General features: G+C 27.7%; 2 protein-coding genes and 1 pseudogene across 5 annotated transcripts in view; 2 read left to right on the top strand and 1 right to left on the bottom strand.

Annotated features, from left to right (window-relative positions):
- Nucleotides 1-13,941, bottom strand: part of LOC107439654 (endoplasmic reticulum-Golgi intermediate compartment protein 2) — a 17,753-nt gene extending 3,812 nt beyond the window's left edge. The window contains exons 1-8 of one of the 3 annotated variants that reach the window (XM_043040980.2): nt 13,732-13,941; nt 13,415-13,644; nt 12,014-12,122; nt 11,871-11,917; nt 8,707-8,923; nt 5,335-5,430; nt 5,164-5,219; nt 2,297-2,395 (exon numbers count right to left, since the gene is read on the bottom strand). In XM_043040980.2, the coding sequence (XP_042896914.1) occupies nt 2,297-2,395; nt 5,164-5,219; nt 5,335-5,430; nt 8,707-8,923; nt 11,871-11,917; nt 12,014-12,122; nt 13,415-13,514 (724 nt within the window). In that variant the 5' untranslated portion in view covers nt 13,515-13,644; nt 13,732-13,941. Of the gene's footprint in view, nt 1-2,296; nt 2,396-5,163; nt 5,220-5,334; nt 5,431-8,706; nt 8,924-11,870; nt 11,918-12,013; nt 12,123-13,165; nt 13,287-13,414 lie in introns of those variants that run through there. The other 2 variants (XM_043040979.2, XM_071184220.1) reach the window with 2 other exon arrangements.
- On the top strand, nt 10,515-11,209 carry LOC139426272 (uncharacterized; annotated as a pseudogene).
- A 79-nt stretch (nt 13,942-14,020) lies between the features above and the next one.
- The window catches only part of LOC107439655 (serine-rich adhesin for platelets), a 21,529-nt gene continuing 14,956 nt past the window's right edge, over nt 14,021-20,593 (top strand). For both annotated transcript variants that reach the window (XM_071184217.1, XM_016052325.3), the window contains exons 1-4: nt 14,021-14,206; nt 15,288-15,383; nt 15,985-16,035; nt 17,820-17,867. In XM_071184217.1, coding sequence (XP_071040318.1) covers nt 14,205-14,206; nt 15,288-15,383; nt 15,985-16,035; nt 17,820-17,867 — 197 coding nt within the window. In that variant the 5' untranslated portion in view covers nt 14,021-14,204. The remainder of the gene's footprint in view (nt 14,207-15,287; nt 15,384-15,984; nt 16,036-17,819; nt 17,868-20,593) is intronic.

The following is a 20,593-nucleotide window of genomic DNA, read 5'->3' as shown; positions in this document are numbered from 1 at the left end:
AAATACAGTAGGGAACCGATTATCCGGAACGATCGGGACCATCGCTATTCCGGATAACTGATTTTTCCGGTTTTCTGAATCGCTACAAAAAGGTTTTTTTTATTGTTAAACCCAACTAAAAAAATAATTTGGAAATAATCTGAAAAAGAAGAAAAAACGATGAAGTAATACACTAATGATTATTTCCAAAATGATGGTAAGGTAAACATCTTTCAAAATAGAAAAAAAAATCTTAAAATCTTATGAGGAAAAATTTTTTTTTTTTTAAAATGGCGGGAAAACTAATCGAATTTTGTTCCGGTTTTTTGGTTTTCCGATTTCCGGATAACGGGTTCTGTACTGTACTATCAAATATTGATGTGAATTTATGACAGAAAACTCACAGATTGTGAAGCCTTTTTTAATTTTTTTTATTTGCTAACAGTTTGAAAAAATCAGCTGCCTTCTTCTCCCTCGTTCTTAAAAATACATCTGCTTAAAGTTCACACAGTTTAGGTTCATAACAAGTTTGGCTAATCCTCAATGCTATTTAATAAATAAAAAAAACAATAATAATTAATTGATAGCACTATGCTATTTTTTAAAAGTTCATCTTAATCTAGTGGTAAATTCTTCTGTGAGTTCTTGGATGTTAATCGTAAAATAAGAATCTCATTATCTAAATTTTTCAAATTATTTCAGATAACTTGGAAAAATGGGCCCAAATTATTCTGGTTTGGAGAACGTTTAAAACCTTTCAATTTGTTTTGAAAACCATTTGCATTTCCTATTAAACCTGACATCACTAGATTTATTTTCTAGAGTTTAAGAATGAAATAACTAAAATGATTAGTGATGTCAGTGACAAATGTAACTCTTTTAAAAAATTGACCCTGAAAAAATAGAAAACCTTATCATTTGTTTATGTCACAATATTAATTTTCTTAAATTAATTTAGAAAAAGACCTTTTAGAATTTATAAAATACTGAAAACTCTTATGGCTGGTAAAATAACACATAAATTTAAACACAAGATAATAAAACCCCTTAGAATACCGAAATTATTTAAACTTTGCCTCATAAACACATCATAAGTAGAGGGATATAAGGGAAATTTTAAGTTTCTTTTTAAAATCTTGTTATTGTTTACATTCAGTTTACCATCCATAATAGCACTACTCAATTTGAGATTATTTTGCTGTTATTAATTTCAAAAGTTAATGTTTTGACTAGCTGTAAATAATAAATAATTTAAAATCTCATTAACTATGGCGTTGCTTAACTGATAAGAACCAGGGATGGAGTTTTGGCAGACAAAAAGGTTTTTTTGCCAGGACAGTGACAAAAATCAGGTAAAAACCAGCAAAAACCATATCTAAATGATCTAAATTGCTGATTAAATATTATAACAAAATGCTTGAAACAAATTTAAATCAATCATAAGAAATAATAATTTTGATACATTACATGAGAAAATTATTTTTAATAAATTAATAATTAATATAAGGGTAATAATTAAAACATTTATTTAGAATCCTTAAATAAATGTCTTTTTACAAATTGCATTTTTTTTTTTACTTCTTCATAATAACTTTTGGTAGGTATTATTTTACATTATATCACTTTTATTCTATATTTAAAGAGAGACATAAGAAAGCTAAGATCTGATGTTTTATTAGATAGATTTTGATAATCACCTCATTTCTCAATATTATTTCAAAATGCAAACAAAACCACGCAATTTAAATTCTTATGATCCTTTTCACTCACAAACCAGTTCCCCTTGACTTCCCACAAAAAATGGTGGGTGGTATTAGTTATACTCATCTTACACTAACACGTACACTCACTAAAAAGATATATTAATGCATTATGATTTAATTATGGAATAATAATTTTGTTAATTTTTTTTAATTATATATATTTACAGTATATATTTCAATTTTAGGAATAATTTTGTATCAAAAATGTGTTTTTATCCTCTCATCNAAATTAAGTGATTAACAATAAGGATATGAAGCATTATTATGTATTCCTTTATTTAGTTGTTTACTCTAACAAGTAAAAGTTTGATCATGTAGAGAGAAAAAATACAGATTTTATTTTAAAAGTATTAAGCAGTACTTTTTCATAGCTATACCTTAATTTGTAGACTTACTAAAATAGTAAGATATCTCTTGAATATACATCATGACTAGTTTTGGAGTTAATGTTAGACAAAAAGTATTTTATAATTTCCTCGGTTTAAACAGACACAAATTTTTTATGTAAACAATATAAGCACGCATTTTTTTTTAAAGATTGAAACTAAACTTACTTGACGATGCTATTTTTTCATCACCTTCTAAAGGCTCAAAAACTCCTACACTAGGTTCTCCAAATGAAAATTGTTCAATTCTATGAGAAAAATTGTAGTCTAAAAAGAAAAAAAATATTAAATTTAAAAATGATAATAACATAAAATAATCAGAGTACAATAATATTTCAGTATAGGTTTAAAATTAATTTGGCAACTAACACTTTCAAGTATCATCATGCAATTTAAATAGTTTTGATGTGTTTGCTCCCATTTTTCACTTGATGATTCATTAATAGCACTTGCTTTTTTTTTATTTCATAAGGATTACAAAAATATATCCTAAAGGCAGCCATTATGGAACACTTTATGCATAAGTTTTACTTTTTATATTCTTAAGTGCCAATAGAAAATGTTGAAAGAGCAACACTTCAAGCAACTCCGATGGTGGAGAATATAATAGTTCAGTGCTAGACATTAGGAATTTTCTTTTAATATCAATATGTACTTCCTAGTTTTTATTATTTTAAATAACTATACATTAACCATACAAGCTACTAAGAATTAATTTTATTAAGCAGTTGATACAATTTTCAATGTGAATCAGAACTAGCTTTCAAAAAGTAATCCAATTATTAGTCTAAATATATCAATACGAATTATAAAAATGAACTATTAGTTAGTTTGAAACTATTATTTTACTATATTTTAATTATAAGAACAACAATGTACTCAATCATAAAGCCTAAAAAATTATTAATTCATCCATTAATGCTCAAAAAGAAATTCTTAAATACAACACTATGAAAATATTGTATAATGTGTCTTCCTAGCATAACAATTAAAAAAAAAATTTAACTTTTACATTTGATAATTCCTACAGTGTATTTTCTAAATCACTCAATATGATATAGTTTGAACTACTTGCTGAAAGGGAAAATTCCAATAGTTCAGGTATGGAACATATTTAACAAAACTTATTGAACAATTTCTCCTTAGTGCTTCCATTTTTTTTAAATCAACAATTCAAAGTGGAATAAATTATATTAAAAAAAAAACATGATTATACTCAAATTGCCAGATGCAAAAACTTCTGTATTGATCTGTAACATCATAGAATAATTCTAAATTTTACACATTGCAGGTTTACAACTTTTAAAAGAATGGAAATGTCTCATGATACAATGAAGGAAGAATGCCTAATAATACAATACATAATAAATCCAACTGGTATATCAATTAGTTGTTGATTAGAATTATCAATTGATGCATATAATTTTTTTTTCAATTTATTTAAATAATTGATAGGCTAATTTTGAAAAACAAACACTTTATATTGCTTAGTACTCTGCAAGGAACATGTAGATTACGTCAGCATTTATCATTAATAAAATGAATTATTTTTTAAGACAACCTTGGGCATTTATTTAATTCATTTATTAATTTATGCACATTTATTTAATTCATATTTCTCAGAGAATACTTTCTTTTATGATCTAGATATCAGATATTTCACAGGATGAACCATTTTCCTTGAGTCAAAGCATGAGGCTTTTCTAAAGAGCATGAAATCGAATTATATCAAAATATAAATAGAAAACATGTGGAAACGTAGATTTTCAATTCATGAGAAATTGTAAAATATCGTGCACATTTATTTAATTCACGTCTCTTAGAAAATATTTTTTCTCATGGTCTAGATATGAGACATCTCAGATAATGAAATACTATTTTCTTTTGAGTCAAAGCAGGAGGCATTTCTATAAACGAAAAAATTAAGCACTTTTCTGTCAATGTTCGTAACAACCTTAAAATGAACCATTTAAAATAGTCACTTTTTAGGTTTAACATTTTTGTTCCATTAATCTTTTTTTTTTTTGGGCTCTTTCTTTCTTAAACATTTTATTGAAAATAAGGCTGAAGAACAACTTATTGACATAGTTAAAATATACTACAACTGCAAAATTGAAACTTTAAAGAATAGGATATAGTATCTCTGTTTTTAAGCTATTTTTCATAATTTTAAAACTTTTCAACATGCTTTTTACCAACAGGAATAAATTACCAGTAAAAATAGCTCTGGGGAGCTCTCTTCGTCTTATTTATGGAGTACTAAAATTTGTTGTAGTAGCGAGAAAGAAGTTAAGCTTTCCAGTGCTTAATTTATTTTTAGCTGATTGAGCAATAATGCAATTAGACTTGCAGGTTACCTTCGGCAGTGCTCTAGAGTCATTTTTTTAAACATACTTACAAATGTCCAGATTTCCATAGCTCTTTATGCATATAGCATATCTGTAAGCCATTTTTAAAATTATTGAATCCAGCAGAATTTCATGTCAAAATGAGCAGTCTACGCTAGAAAAGAGTTATTTGTGACATGTAGCGCACAGTTCCTTACGGTATTCCCAATTAACAAATAGTCTTCCAATTAAAAAAAAAAGCAATTTTGAAAGATTTAATATCTGTGCAGCACTAAAATAGCTTACCTTAAATGCACATTCTCTTCTCACAGAATGCTTTATTTTTAATGCAAGGCCGCATTGCAGATTGCTTTTTGTCCCACATATTTTACAAACACTAAAGTGCTATGAATCTACTAATTGAATCTACTTGCGATAGTGGAAAATAAATTTTTGCTTATAGCCGGTACAAAAAGTTGACCAGAATGAAAGGCAAAAACCGTAAAAAGGTTAAGGACTCTTATGGACTTAGAACTAAAATTAAGTACTTTTAAGAGCCCTTAATTTTCAAAATAAAAATGTAAGAACTATGAAATATAAAATGAAGCACTACAGACATTTGAACAATTAGAGTTTTTAAGGACTAGATTTGATGTTCATGAGATTTAACTACTTTTAAGTGCAAATAAAGACAATGTTTATATGTACCTGATTCTTTTAGAAATGCTGAGATATGGGCATGACCAGCAGGGTGAGGTATATGCCTGTAATTCATAAAAATATTACATATAAATAAAAAACACAGGTAAATTTGGTTGGATAAGTTAAATGTTTAACAAAACCACAATTACAAAGATATGGAAGGAAAAAAAAACTCACTTTCCAGCAGTTATATGAAAATTTCCAGCTACTTTATTAACAACCAATGAACCCTTGAGACGGCACGCATCGGGAGTACCTTTTGCTTTTGCATCACTTAAAAATAGTAAACAATTAGATATGATAAATAAAGTTGGAAAAACACAAATATTACATAAAACAGAACTTATTTCACATTGTTTTAACTTTTTATAAACAGCATAAAGCTAATTTTTTTTCATTTGAATCATCTTGAAGTAGATTGATTGGAAAAATATTCCAAGTAGAGCAGCAGAGCGCTTGATACACAGTTTAAAATACACAGTCACACTAGTTTCTAAATTTCACTCATATAAAAATTATTAAATCAGCTTAACATCTCTATAAATAATTTCTTTCTTGTTTTTAAGGAATTAAATTTGATAATGATTGATGAAAATTTTCTCTGTTTTTCTGAAATATTGATAGTGACTTTCAGAGAATTTAATTATTGAGGGGACATATACACCATGCCCATGACCCCCATGCATCAAAGTCAAGCATCACTGGCTGCGGTCAGAGAGCGAACGGGTGACCACTTTGATCAGCCCGTGTAGAAACCAAGAGTGCACAGTTTTATTCCTTGTTAAACTGTAAGCTACACGACTTTGCTTGCAGGTGATTGGGCTACATAAGCAGGGGAGCAACTCCCACTCTCAGAGGATCAAAGTTTTGACGACATGTCTTTAGATCATCCTTAGGGATACTTCTCAAACTGTTGACAATTGTACATCCAGCAGCTTTAATGCATCATAAATAAACTACTACTACGACTTTTCATTTGAATTAGACACATGAAAACATGACATTTTGGACATTAATAGTCTATCGCTTTAAAAAGATTATTTTTTTGGAAAAACAATGCTCTAAAATCTAGAAGATAAAACTCATTAGGTTTTGTCATTAAAAAACAAACAATGGTGATAGGAAATAAAGCAACTGAATTCTATTTAGACTGTTTAACATGATATTTATAGCCATGAGGGCATAGTGGTTAAAGCACTAAGATGACCACTCAAGAAAGCAAGTAATTATTTAGAATAAGGAAGAGGAAGAATAGAAGAAAAGAGCATAGACAATGGTAAATTAATAATATTGTATTTTATAGTATTTTGATTATTACCAATTAAAATTTTCCTTAAATTAAACTCATTACTGTACAATAATTTATGCCTTGTTTATAAAAGTACTTATAAATAGTTAATAATTAATGTGGGGAGAACAATATTTTTTTTCTTCATTCTCCTGCTTTGAAATTTTTTTAATGTAATTTATAGACCTTATTGCATCTTTTATTTATTTTTTATTTCTGATACCTAGAACAAATACATGACATTTACAAACATTAACATGACATTTGAATATTTAATAGATTAATTTTAATGTAGAGAGCACAATTATTTCTTCTTCCACTAATCAATTTCAGTTTTATTATTTTATTTTTTTAAAATAATTTATAGCTATTGCTCAGTCTTTAATGTATCTTTCTCATAATTTTTCATTTTTCACATTGTAATTTATAAATTTTTTTAAATGTAATTTATAGCTATTATTGAGTTGTTTATTTGTTTTTAATATTTTTTCCTGATACCTAGAACAAAAATAAAACATTGATATGACATTTGAATATTAAATAGATTGTATTTAATGCAGAGAGAGCAATAATTTATTTCTCTTTCACTAATCAATTTCACTTCTTTTAAACAATTTATAGCTATTGTTCAGTCTTCAATTTATTGTTTTTATGGAATACTATTGAAGAGTTTTTTNCCAACAAGAGTTTTTTTTTTTTTTTTTTACTTTGCTGTTATTATTTAAGATAAAAGCCACTCTAATGACCTATATTTTTAATTATGCTGTAATAAAAAACAGATTTTCATTGTTAATGAATTGAAGAAGGAGATCATAAACCAAGAGTTAAGAACGTTTTTTTTCTCTGTCTCTTTGGCATTTTATACCAGTTACGCAGAACTTTTGTTTTTTATTAAGGTGCAACACTGTTTTTAAATTGCAATGCAGAAAATTAAGATTTTCGTGTCTCAAGTATACAAAATTTTTGCTATTATTATTACAAGGTTGCCACTGAAATCTGGAGAAAAAATTTCCTGTGTTTTCCCTGTACATATTATACACAATAATTTAGAGGAAACACACAATCACTGTACTCATGTGTGAGCTATATTAGGATAACTATACTAGTTTTAATTGATTGAAAAACTTAGAGATAACATACTTATCAAATAGAAACAATACAACATACTTAAAACAAATATTGTTATAGCAAAAGAAATAGTATAACATAGCTGAACTCATCATCATCATCATAGTTGACCAGACAGCCCAATGTGAGCCAATGCCTTCCTCTGAAGATTTCTCCATGACGACTTGGACTACTGATTTATCTTTGATCTCCAATTCTCTTCATCAACTGCGAAAAAATCAGATAGGCTGAGTCAGCCCATCTCAACTGCGCCCTTCCCCGCTTTCTTGTTCCAGTGGGTCTACAAAGCAGTATCTTTTTTATTGTGTTGTCGTCACTCATTTGAATCATATGGGCGATCCAATTCATTCTATTTATTTTTATGTATTTAATAATATCGGGTTGTTTATAAATCTTTTACAGTTCAAAGTTAAATCTCCTTCTCCAGTTATTGTTTTCATTTACACCACCAAGTATACTATGCGAAATCTTTCTCTTAAATATTGTGATGCAATTTTCCTCTAGTTTTGTCATTGTCCTAGCTTCAGAAGCGTTTGTCAAGACTGGCTGGACAAGAGTTTTGTAGATTAAGAACTTTGTTTTGCTAGAAAGAAACCTAGATTTAATAAATCTTCTCAGCCCATAGACAGCCCTATTCGCCAGATAGAGTCAGTTTTTTATTTCAGGAGTAATTCTGTTGTCAATGGTAATAATTGATCCTAAGTAAGTAAAACTCCTCACTGTTTCAAATCTATAAGAATTTATTTCAAGATAAGGGTCTGGGACTCTGTTTCTTGAGAATAACAAATATTTGACATTAATAACATTGAACATAGCTGAACTATCATTCTAAAATATCCCATAGCTTACAGTTAAGCTTTGAGAGGTTGGAATTTTTTTAAAGACGAAAATAAGAAACAAAATTCCTTGCATTTTCCCAGTTTGGAATGAAAAATTCAATATTCCCAGCTATTTTAGACAATTTTTGTATTCTTTGAATTTTTTAGGTCTACTTTGTTCTCCCTGTGGAATGGCGACCCTATATTTCATTTTAATTCATAGAATAATTAACTATAACCTAATTAAACAAATTAAAAATAACAGTAACAACATGATAACAAAAAAAGAGATCTAATTTTTAAAGTGAAATTTACCCAGTAGGCACATGCTTTAATATATTTGTGTATCCATTTTTCCAAATAAGATCTTGAATCGCATGATATTCTTCTCTAATGTATAAGTTAATTTTTTGAAGTGTATCAAACTGTGCTCTTTGCATCATTGGTAATTCAAAGACAGTTGGCTCTTCTTCAAGCTCTCCAAATGAATCAGCATTTTGATTAGTTACATCTAAGATATCTGCACCTATGGCTAATTCATAAAATTGATTAAAAAGAGTTGTTAAACTTTAAAATTAATAAATGGCATTCTAAATTTACTTAAAATGTAATGCATAAATACAATAACACTCCTAAATATAAACTGTATTTTTTTGAATTTCAACATGGCTGAATTACAATTCGACAAGCCAGTTTTTTTTCGTGCACAACAGTAAGAAATAGCATTAGAAGGAATTTTCAAGCCTACTTGCCTCCACAAAATGCCTTGAAAACTTAATCACAAAAAGTAGGATTGAATTCATAGTTGATAAAGTTCATTTGTATTTTATGAAAGTGTTATACAAAAAACATACTGATTTAGTAGATAGCATTTTTTGCATATGTCATAACCGTCGTTGAACAGCCAACCCAATTTTTGAGTTTACGACTACTAATGTTTAATGTCATAGCCTTGTAATTTTGAATTCATTCCAGAAGACAAGGGAACTCATGGATCAAGTATTGGGAGAAATTTGCCTTCATGGAGAACTTTTTAATGGAACTAACCTGCATTTGAGTTGCATGGAGAGGAAAACCATGAAAGCCTCCCACAGTTAGCCTGACGGCAAGGGGACTTTAACAGAGATGCCAACTTGCTCCGGACAACAAATATATATTTTAAAGTGGTAGTTTATCAATTGAGATTCTTGGTTTAATAATTCAGTAGATTTTTATCCACCACTATTTCTAAATAATTGGTAGGCTTATANTATTTCTAAATAATTCGTAGGCTTACATAATTCATCACTTTATAGTACTTATGTCATGTTATACCTTTTAAAAAGCAAGCAAAAATAGTCAAATAATTGCAAAATTTACTTTGTAGTTATTTACCGTTTTTTTAATATTTTTTATTATTATTTTGGCTTGTCCGGAGCAGTTGTCATCACTGCTCTAACCCCTGATCGTCAACCACATTACGTCAGCACTGTCAAGCCACATTTTACGTCAGCACTGTGGTTGGTGTAAACCGGATGCAGAATTCGTATCAACCAGCCATCGATAGGATTCGGACCTGGTTTACTTCATTGGATGGCGAACGCTCTATCCCTTGAGCCAGCTAGGCTCTAGTAAATAACATTTAAAAAAAATTTTATTTCACTTTTTTTAATATTTTTATTTTAATTGTTAAGATGGTCATTATAAGAAAAATACAACCTTTAGATGCTAAAATTTGAAAATTTGCAACATGTAGGTAAAGAGGTCTTAAGGAGGCAAAATAACTGTGGTGAGGGGTTCGCCGCTCATCGTAAAATCAAGTTTATTTCATTTTATTATCTGCCTGTCTTTAATCAATTGTGTTTTTACTTATTTTTGAAGTGAACTGAATTAAGAGTTCTGACGTCATCATATTCTTAGAATTGTATAAATAGCAGCATGCTCCCATCACCTGCTGTGATGATGTTTCTTGTAATTCAAACCAACTTATATAATGTAAATATGTTCAATAAAAAATTAGTATTACAAAGGAGCTATCTTCGCTTACTTCAATGGTGACCCAGACATCTGACGATACAAACAACTTTTATTTTTTCCTGCTTTTGCTTCTTGTATTATTCTTGGATTAATAGGAAACTGCAACTATGGCGAAATCGTCTGCAGTAAAAATTCCCATCTTCAATATTTCTGATCCACACCTGTGGTTCCATACGGTCGAAGCAACTTTCCAGACTGCGACACCGAAGCCGATTACACAGAGCAAAACAAAGTTTAACTACTGCCTCGCCCACCTTATATTATTAAGAAATTATTGCACGCTGTGGGGAAACAAAGTCCCATGAAATTCGACGTTTACTCTCCGGAGAGCAACTAGGAGATAGAAAGCTTAGCGAACTCTTGCACACTATGCAGAGAAGAGCTGAATCCCACGAAATCTCAGATTCCCTACTTTTGGAACTATTTCTAAATCAGCTACCACAGCATGTTCAGTCGATATTGGCCGCAATCCCTTCACTGAATTCAACAAGAGCCGCTTGAAATTGCTGATAAAGTAATGGAAATGTCAACTTCAAGTGAAGTTAGCAAAGTTTCTTCAAACCAACAATGCACCTTTGAGCTTTTAGAAGAAGTTAAAGCACTACGAAAAGAAGTAGCAGCATTGCGGACACACAATAGGTCTCGCAACTGGAACTATGCACAGTTTCGTAATCGCCAAAGCCAATCCTCATCTCCACATCGAAACTCCAAAATGCGTTTCTATCATCGAAAATTGAAATCAGATGCTCGAAAGTGTGTCAAACCCTGCATCTACCAGAAAAACCAAGAAAGGCAGGAGTGAGTGCGACTAACATCCTGCTTCCAACAAATTGTCGCCTTTTTGTTAGAGATAGACAATCTAACAAACAATTTCCAGTGGATACCTGAAGTGACTGCTCAATTATTCCAGCAAATAAAAAAGAAAAAACCCTTTCTCCGATACAGACCTTTAAAGCTGCGAACAATACCATTATAAAAGTATACTGTAAGAAATTGTTAACTTTAGACTTCGGTCTAAGACGAAAGTTTAATTTTCCATTTTATATTTGTGATATAACTAATCATATTATAGGTGCAGATTTTTTATACTATTTTAATCTAAAACCTAATATTAGAATTCATTGTCTAAATGATATTAATACTAATTTAAATTCTCATTGTATTTTTAAATTACTATATTAGTCATTATAAACAAAATACAACCTTTAGATGCAAAAATTTTAAAATTTGCAACATGTAGGTAAAGAGGTCTTAAGGAGGCAAAATAACTATGAATGTATCACACATTTTTATTAATTAGCAAATATAAAAGCCAATTAAATGTAACATTATAATACACTGTTATATTTATGAGTAGAAAATATTAGGAGTTTGAGGAGATAAATTAAATGAGCAGATTTAAATTTTGAGCTTTTAAATCGACAGTTAAAAAAAAATATATATGAAAACAGAATCTAACTCACTGGAACATGGCATGGCTACTGTTAAATCCACATTTATCTGCAATTTACTACAACAAAAAAAAGGAACTAATAAATATTTATAAACTAAAAGTAAACTTCAGTAATTCAAATATCAATAAAATTGTAAATTATGTGATACCTACCTATCTATATCATGATCTACACCATATTGAAATTTCAATTGACTTGAACTGTAGTATACAATTTCTGAACATACAAGTATGAAAATCGTTATGAAGCTAATTATAGTTACTGTAATCAAAAGAAAAGAATTAATAAAAAGGAAATTAAGAAGATAGAAAATTTGACGTGAATATTTTATTTACATTTATATTATGGTGCTTGGTTCACATTTCAACTTTACACAAATATGAAGTTATACCCATAACTAAGAGTGTCAGAATCTTTACATCCAAAAGTATGCAAAGTTATCATAAAATACTGATTATGCGGGGGGGAGGGGGGACATGTGTTTTTGTGAGGGAGTGGTTAAACTGTCCCAATTTTGTGAGATATTTATAGAAAATTAAAGCAATGAAAAATACCAAATAACTTAAATAGATTTTAGAAGTACAATTGCAAAAATAGAATTCTGAAATATATTTCACTTTAACTTTTAATAACGCACAAAGTGTGAAATTAGTGAACAATAAATAATATAAAATTAAGATAAACGAGGAAATTAATCTATTTTTTTTTAAAAAAAATTTCGGGGGAGATTTCCGTATCGTGATCTGAAGTAGAATAATCGCCAAGTCTAAGCAACTTCCTGGCAGAAGCCCGCGAGAAACTAAAAAAAAAAAATAACATCACAGAAAGGCACCAACTCGAGAGGTATAACTCATAGCCACTCCAGGCAAACATCTATACGTTTTTTGCTTTTTTTTTTTAAATGTGCAAGTTGAAGTGACAGATAACTATAAAATATCCACTTTTTTTCAGCTTACCTAATTTTTGTGTGGTTAAAAAATAAATCCTAAATAAAAAGTTAGCGGAGCACTACAATTTTTTGAGACTTTACACATGAGACTGATTAACCAAAAAATACCCAATATTCCTACATATTTTTGAGCTTTAAAACATAACATCACAATATAGCTCATGACAGACCCATAAACATGGTGTCTGTCATGAGCTATATTATGAATTTAGTGAAATATATACCATAAGTATGAAATTTATTTTACTTTTTTCAGATATAAAATAATGATAATAATAAACACATATGTGAAAATTTTGTATCGTGATATAGCGAAATCTACATCGCCAAGGCGTCAAATGGATTTTAAACTTACAAATTAAAAAAATAAACATGAATAGGGTTGCTCTGTGGTGACAACGGGTTAAACCTTTCGAGTTAGTCTGTTTCTGAGAAATTTTTGTAATTTCTTGGTCTCTCATGGGTCACTATTCATAAATCGCCAACCTCGGCGATTATTTTGGCGGAGATTACTACATGGAAATATTCTCCAACAAGAGAGAGATATTATCAAATAAAAGCATGCTATCAAATAAAAAGTAACAATAAAAATCTTTCACAATACCTGTGCCACCGGTCGCAGTAGTTTTCTTGTAATCTTCAGGCACTTTAGGGAAAATATCAATTTCCTCCACATGCTTCAGCCTTTGGATGTTTCTTCTCATTACTTAACGATTATACAACTTGAATTAAAAATTATAACAATAAAATGTTTCTGAAACTAAACTGTTTTTTATACGATATATACTGCCGAAAGTTTTTATAGTTCTTGAATGTATACGGTTCTTTTTTAGCCTAAACACAAAAATTTATTTTCAATAAAATACAACTGTCATTTTCGGGATGATTAATTTAAGTATATTATTATCATATCATACTTACCTTAATTATACAAATTCTTTAGGATGGTAAAATTTCGCCGTTTTGGAAGTAGTTTTGTTTTTCAAATGTTTGGTATTATTGTCGCAGTTAAATAAATATGGCATTTTAAAAATAATTATTAAATCCAAAATGCACTTTTTTATTTATTAAGGAAATACTTTCGTATATGAACAATACAAATAACTGAAAATCATACTTCCCTTTTTAAAGATTTTGTAAAATTGAAAAAGAAAAAAAAAGGCCAACCGTGATTAATTTTTATCTTTTATTATCTGGCAATAGTATTTGAAAATACAAAAACACAAACATTGCGCGCTGACAGACGCATTCGGTGTGGTTTTAGTCATATTAGCGAATATTCAAGCTGCGTAATTAATTGTATTTTGTAAATTACATTTTTTACTTACTTTAAATAACTTAAATAAATTTAAGTTTTGGTTTTATTGTGCGTAAGATATCATCTCTATTATGCAATGTAAGTATTAATTACTTTAATTTGAAATTTACCGTTTAATGGCTTTGAAGAGAATGAAAACAGTTTTTTCTAAAATAAGTTCTTTTAATATTGAAATATTTATTTAAGATTATCTATATAGTCATAAAATATTTTCATACTATTTATTTATATTAAATATTTCGACTTTTAAGCTTCATTTGTTTAAAAAAAATTACTCAAAAATTTTGTTTAATTTATTGCTGGCATGTTCATTTTACGATTGAGTTCCTTTTAAAATAAATTGCTAGATAGTTTTATTGCTAAAATGAATTGCCAGAAATTATATTTAGAAAATATGCTTGTGTGTGTTAAAATACGTTATTTTGCAATTGGTTCCTGGTCACTATTTAGTATTAAAAATACAATACTTCTTGCTAAATGTTACATTCCAGAATTGAAAAAATAGTGTTTTTTTCATATGAAGTCAATATTTAGATCTGCATTTTTAGTATTGCATTTAGCATTTTAATCTTTACTTTATTTCCGAGAAAGAAAAAAAAGTCCAATGATACCTTTTATTAGAAATATTACGTCTTTCACTATTTCAAAAAATGGGAGTTAACAAGTCTTATCTCATCTGATTTGATGAATATAGTTAGTTTGATATTTTAATGAACTTAAAATTGTTTGCTTTGCAATTGCCTATTCACTTCCAATAAATAATTTTTAATTGTCTCTTGTTTAATTTAATGTGAATTACCAGTTTATAAATTTAAATACTATTAGCTGTTGTTAAAGTTTGTAAGTATCATATTTGTAGAGTAAAATTATTAAATCTATTTAGTCCCATTATCTATAAGTGTAACAAAATAAAAAAATCATTAATTATTTTGATTAAAGTATGTTATTTAAATACGCTTCTCAAAATTTTTATTTATTATATATTTGACTAATGAATTAATAATTTATTAGTCAAACTAATTTTAGTTATTAAGTAAATGATTTTAATTAATTGATTAAAGAATTTAAGCTTTTGTAATGTTATGAAAAGTAGCTTGTTTTTTCAGAGCAATATATATTGATAATTTATGTTGCTCTAAAATAATTTATTGGTTCATAGGAGTCAAAGAAGGCAGAAAAAGAATAAACAACTAGCTGCGTGTGATCTTCCAGAATATAGAACTCGAAGTGGAAGGCGTGTGAAAAAACCAGATAGGTATTATTTATTTTTTAATCTTTGAATATATAAGTTTATTTTCTCATCAGTATGTTCGTTTATTCTTTGCAGCTGTTTTTTTTTTTTAATTTTTAAATTCTGAAAAATTGAGAGATTATTTTGTCTTAATTTTCTGAATGATAATCATATGATGGTTAATCTGTATGGAGCTTTCTCCTCTGTAGGTACTCTATTTTCCCATTGACATAGTAACACTAGTGATTTGTATAGCTGAAAATGAACCAGGTCAATTTTACTAGAACTTTAACTTGCCCATTATTAATTCCTACATTATAAATATTAACTTTAAAAAAAAAAAATCATGCTTTAGTGCTTGGTTGATGCTAATTGATTTCTAACTTTAAAAAATACACTAAGATAAAAGAATTTTATTAACTTAAAAATTTTAAAATTGTGCTAAATTGGAACACTTAAAAACTGTTGTAAAGGGAAATAAATATGAAAAGCTAAGTGCATTGATGATAAATTAATGTGATCTTACTAATAATATTTGAAGGTTAAAAAAGAATCATGACTGCGTTATTGAAATATAATATATTCCAATTTTATTTCTATTGAACACATAAAAATGTATTTTTAGATGGAATCCAACTGAAGCTTCGATAGAAATTGCAAGAGGCCTTCATAATGAGTAAGTCTTATATTACTATTTTTTAGGCATTTTAGTTATGATTATTGAGTAGCTGTTTAATCTTAAAAATTTGTAAATTCTTCATTAAGTATAAGTGGCAAAGACTTTCAAAAATTGGAAAATACTTTTGATATTTGGCTAATAATTTGAAAACCTTAATACGGGCCCTTTTAATGGATACATAATGAGTTAACAGTGTTTGTTAACTGTTTTAAATATGTTTATTGTAAAATGTTGCATAATGAGGTAATATTAACTTTATTTAACTAATATTAACTAAAATTTAACTTTTTCTATATAAACTTTATTTTTGAGGAATAGTGAAAATCAAAAACATAATAGATGTTAGTAGCAAGGATTTTATTGGATGTACTGGGTATCCAGGCACCTGGAAAGCCATGAATTTGGGTATTGAACAAAATTTGTCATGAAATGTAATGGTTTTAACTATTTTTTTTAAAGAAAATAATTGAATTAGGTTGAAAAATCTAATGTTCGAGATTGAATCCTCCCCCCCCCCCCCAANCCCCCCCCCCCCCCCCAATTTCATGGTCTTCTGAATTTCTAACAAAATCCCCATTCACAGTCATCTTATTAAAATATAAAATATTTTTATCTTGTTCTTTCAAAAAATGAAAGAAAAACATTCCTAGATCGAATTATCTTTTAAACTTCTGTGATTTCAGAATTTTTATTATTCTTTATTTTTTTTATTTTATCAATTTAAAATTTTAGCTGAAGCAAGCGATTCTTAGGTGATATTTTTTTTTAAAATTCCGAAATGAGAACAGAAAATTCAGGAGTATCTCTTTCTTTTCCAATGAACAAGAAAAGTATCTTTAGAATATAATTCTGCAGAAAAAAAATAAATAATTTTTTTCCCCCCTTTTTAAAGCTATTTTGTTGCTGCAACTCTTTCTTTACTCTGTTTTTTGAATTAAAATTCTATAAATATGAAGATGCAGAGTATTATAGATTTGGTTATATACCTATCATTTCACTTAATATTGTAATGCTTTTTAAATTTATTGCTGTGCTTTTGTCGCCGAAAATAGTGACTTCGTTAAATCAAGAAAAATTCTTGGAATTAGTCATAAAAAGTCATGGATTTGAAAGTCTGAAATTTATCAGATACCGTGGATGTAATTATTTAATAATGTATCAATTTTAAAAATTACCAAGACCAAAAGAAATTTTTAATTTGCTTAATTGTGTCATTTAATCATGTCTTAAAAATTAAATTATGCACTGTTTTTAAACAATTAAGCCTTATCATGCAATTATTTTTTATGATTGAAAATTAGGTCAATAAATTTTTTTTTTTGACTTATTGATTTTTAAATAAAATTTACTTTTAAGAAGCTTGAGTTCATAAATTAAGGGCATTTGATCATTTCCAGCTTTCTCTTTCAAATTTCAAAACAAAAGCTTAATTCTTGATAGTCAAAAAAGCATAGATATAAAACAAAAAGCTGAAGAAAAAAAAAATTTGTGGATAATTTTTTTTTATTAAAAAGGATGCAATTGCTGATGGCATCTCTAATGATAACATTTCAAAGATAAAAATTTTTTTCCTTATGTATACTGAAATTACCATATTTACAATTATTTAGAAAAGTATAAAAATGTTAAACTTTGTTGATGATATATATTAAAAACTATTTTTGATTTATTGTGAACCAAGGTCTAAGAAACCTTATCCAAGAAATTTAATCTTTTGCTATTTAAATATGTTTTTAAAAAATACTTTACACTGTTTCCTATTTATTTTATTTAAATTGTAGGTTGGAAAACTGTGAAAGTACTCGTAGATCACTAAACTATGATGAAAAGTAAGTTTCTTTTCTTCATGACATATTTTTTTTAATTAATAGATTTTATTTTCTGGTTTTCAGATTTTTTATGTATTTTTTAAGTAATTCAAAAAAAGGGAAATTTAATAGACTTTTATAAAATTAATATTAACATTATCTTTAGTTCAATATGATACAAAATCTTATAGTTCTTACAACAATTAAATATTATATTTTTTTTTTTTGTAAATTAATACTGTTAGAACATAAATTTATTAAAAATAGCTATAAAAGTAAATGTTATAAAATACAGTTATATCGCAGATTGATGTTTAAAAAATGCTTGTAAATTATTACCTGCTTGCCAGAATTTCATATCTGTGTATCACACTATATTAACTATTTAGTTATATTTCAATTCAACAAAAGCGGCATCTCCCATTACTTTTATGATGTGATCAAAAGTGGATAATGGCAGATATATTAGTATAATTATGTAAATTGAAGAAACCAATTTTAATAATTATAGTTATTTATTCCAAACCAAGAAAAGGCAAACATCTTAACTAAGAAAAAGATGGCTAATATGATTCTTGATGCAAGAATGTATCAAGAATTTTATAATAGATAACATTTAGAAATGTTAAGCACAAAGCATAATATAAACTGTACGGCTCAAAGCATCTTGGTATCTATACTAAAATTTTACAGAAATGTTTGGAATTCAGAATTGCTTTTATAGGATTAATATTGTTGCATGAAAGTATAAAGAATTTTATTAGAGGTAACTTTAAAAAAAAAAATTTAGGAGCAAAGGATAATGTAAACTGTAAGTTTCAAAACATTTTCCTATTCTAAAACTTTATGGAAATGTTTGGAATTCAGAATTGCCTTTATGGGATTACTAATATGATTAAAATCTAAGACAAAAGTTGTCATAAATATTAACATGATGAATTCTCTTTGTATGCAAAATTTTCTTAATGGGTGATTCAAAAAAGATTTTCATGCTTTGAAAGCAGTATGAACAGGGAGACATTATTTACTTGAAACAAAGAAACATTCATTATGTACTTGAAAGTCCTTAAATTTTCTTAGAGAAAATCAGGGCCCTGAATTCTGTGATAAGGTCATTAAAGTTTTTGATTTTCTCAGTAATTTTCCCAAAAGTAATATCGTTCCTACAAAAAAATCACAAAAAAAAAACTTAAAGCAAAATTTCAATCACTACCCCTACTTTTGCCGTTATCTCTCTTTAGAAAAAAAACCTTTTATTCTTATTTACCATTCTCCTGTGAATAGATTACAAAATACAAGTAGGGTGTAGGGCAACCAATGGCGAAAAGAAAATATTGAACAAACCAAACCTAGTATTAGCCATGTGTAACATACACTAAATTGCACCATAACTTTTATTTTTAAAGCTTTTTATTTTATTTGCTAATGTGTGAAAATAAAAGTTTAATTTGATTTGAAGAGAATGGAAGGGGCTTTCCGAAATTCTGATATTGTTTCCTTTTTCAATTCCGAAAATCTGGTAATATCTGATAGATGCAATTTATAATGCCTTCAAATTTGAAATCTTAAAAAAAATTGCATTCACACAATTTTTGAAAAGCTCCTATGAGTAAATTTTTAAAGGTGAAAGGAGAATACATAATTTTTCCTTCCTACGTTTTTCTCACCCAATTATCTTAATGTTTAGAAAGTAGGAATCTGTAGCAAATAATTTTCTCTTTTGTGCTAGTTTTAGTTACCGCTTGATATGCAGTATTTTTTCGAATGTTAAATATAATCATCGTTAGCTTCATTATTATGACGAATAAATATTATTAATCTCCTTAATACTTATCTGTTTATTCTATTAATTTTTAGTAAGGATTAATAGTTTTTTATCGTTTGCGTTCAGATTTTTACATTTTATTTTTACTTCAAATAGGTAAAATTTAGTTCTTTAGAGTCTGCGAATTATGAATCAAACACCATCCTAATCCTTTAAATATAAATATGCTTTTAATACTGATAAATAATATTTTTGCATAAGAATAAATAATGCAATATTAAAAAAATAATTTTTTTTTAAAAAATACTAAATTTGTTTAAAAATTAACCTTTTTTTTCACAATATTTTTTAAAAAAATTTTTATAATTTCTGCATCACAGGATGATAAAAAATAATTCTATTTTTAAAAAAAATTGTTTTTAAATATAAATATATTAGTTTAAATTGAAAATACAAAATAACTGAAAAATGTATTAACAGTTTTGAAGGGCATAACATCAGTTTCAGTTACTGACACTGGTGATGACTATGCTAAAAGAATTGAACATGAATGAAATAGCAGTATTTTTTAATAGTACTATAGGGAAATAAACATGTTAATGACTAACCAAGCACTTAGTCCCTAATAACTTAACCTGTATGGCAAGGTCAAACTTCAGTTATGTACTATTGAATGAGAGGACCAATTGAACTTGATTACTAATTAATCTTCCTTTGTTTAGTGTTTAAATTGAAGAGTCAAACAATATTAATAAAACATTATACTTTTAAAAACAAATATTCAGTAGTAGATTTAATTATCAATATGTTATTAGTTCTATGTTTATTTTACCTCTTAAATATTGTTCAGATAAAATTGTGACATAATTTGAGTAAAAGGGTTTAAGACAGTTTTGAACAAAGGGGTTTTGGACAGGACTGTTTAAACCAGGGTTTAAACCGTGGATTAATCCATTCTGTCCTAAACCTTGCCAACCCTGGT

Source organism: Parasteatoda tepidariorum, chromosome 8 (genome assembly GCF_043381705.1).
Source record: "Parasteatoda tepidariorum isolate YZ-2023 chromosome 8, CAS_Ptep_4.0, whole genome shotgun sequence".
In the NCBI taxonomy this organism is placed as follows: domain Eukaryota; kingdom Metazoa; phylum Arthropoda; class Arachnida; order Araneae; family Theridiidae; genus Parasteatoda; species Parasteatoda tepidariorum.
The sequence above is the reverse complement of the archived record's forward strand: the minus strand, read 5'-3'. Positions and strand labels throughout refer to the sequence as shown.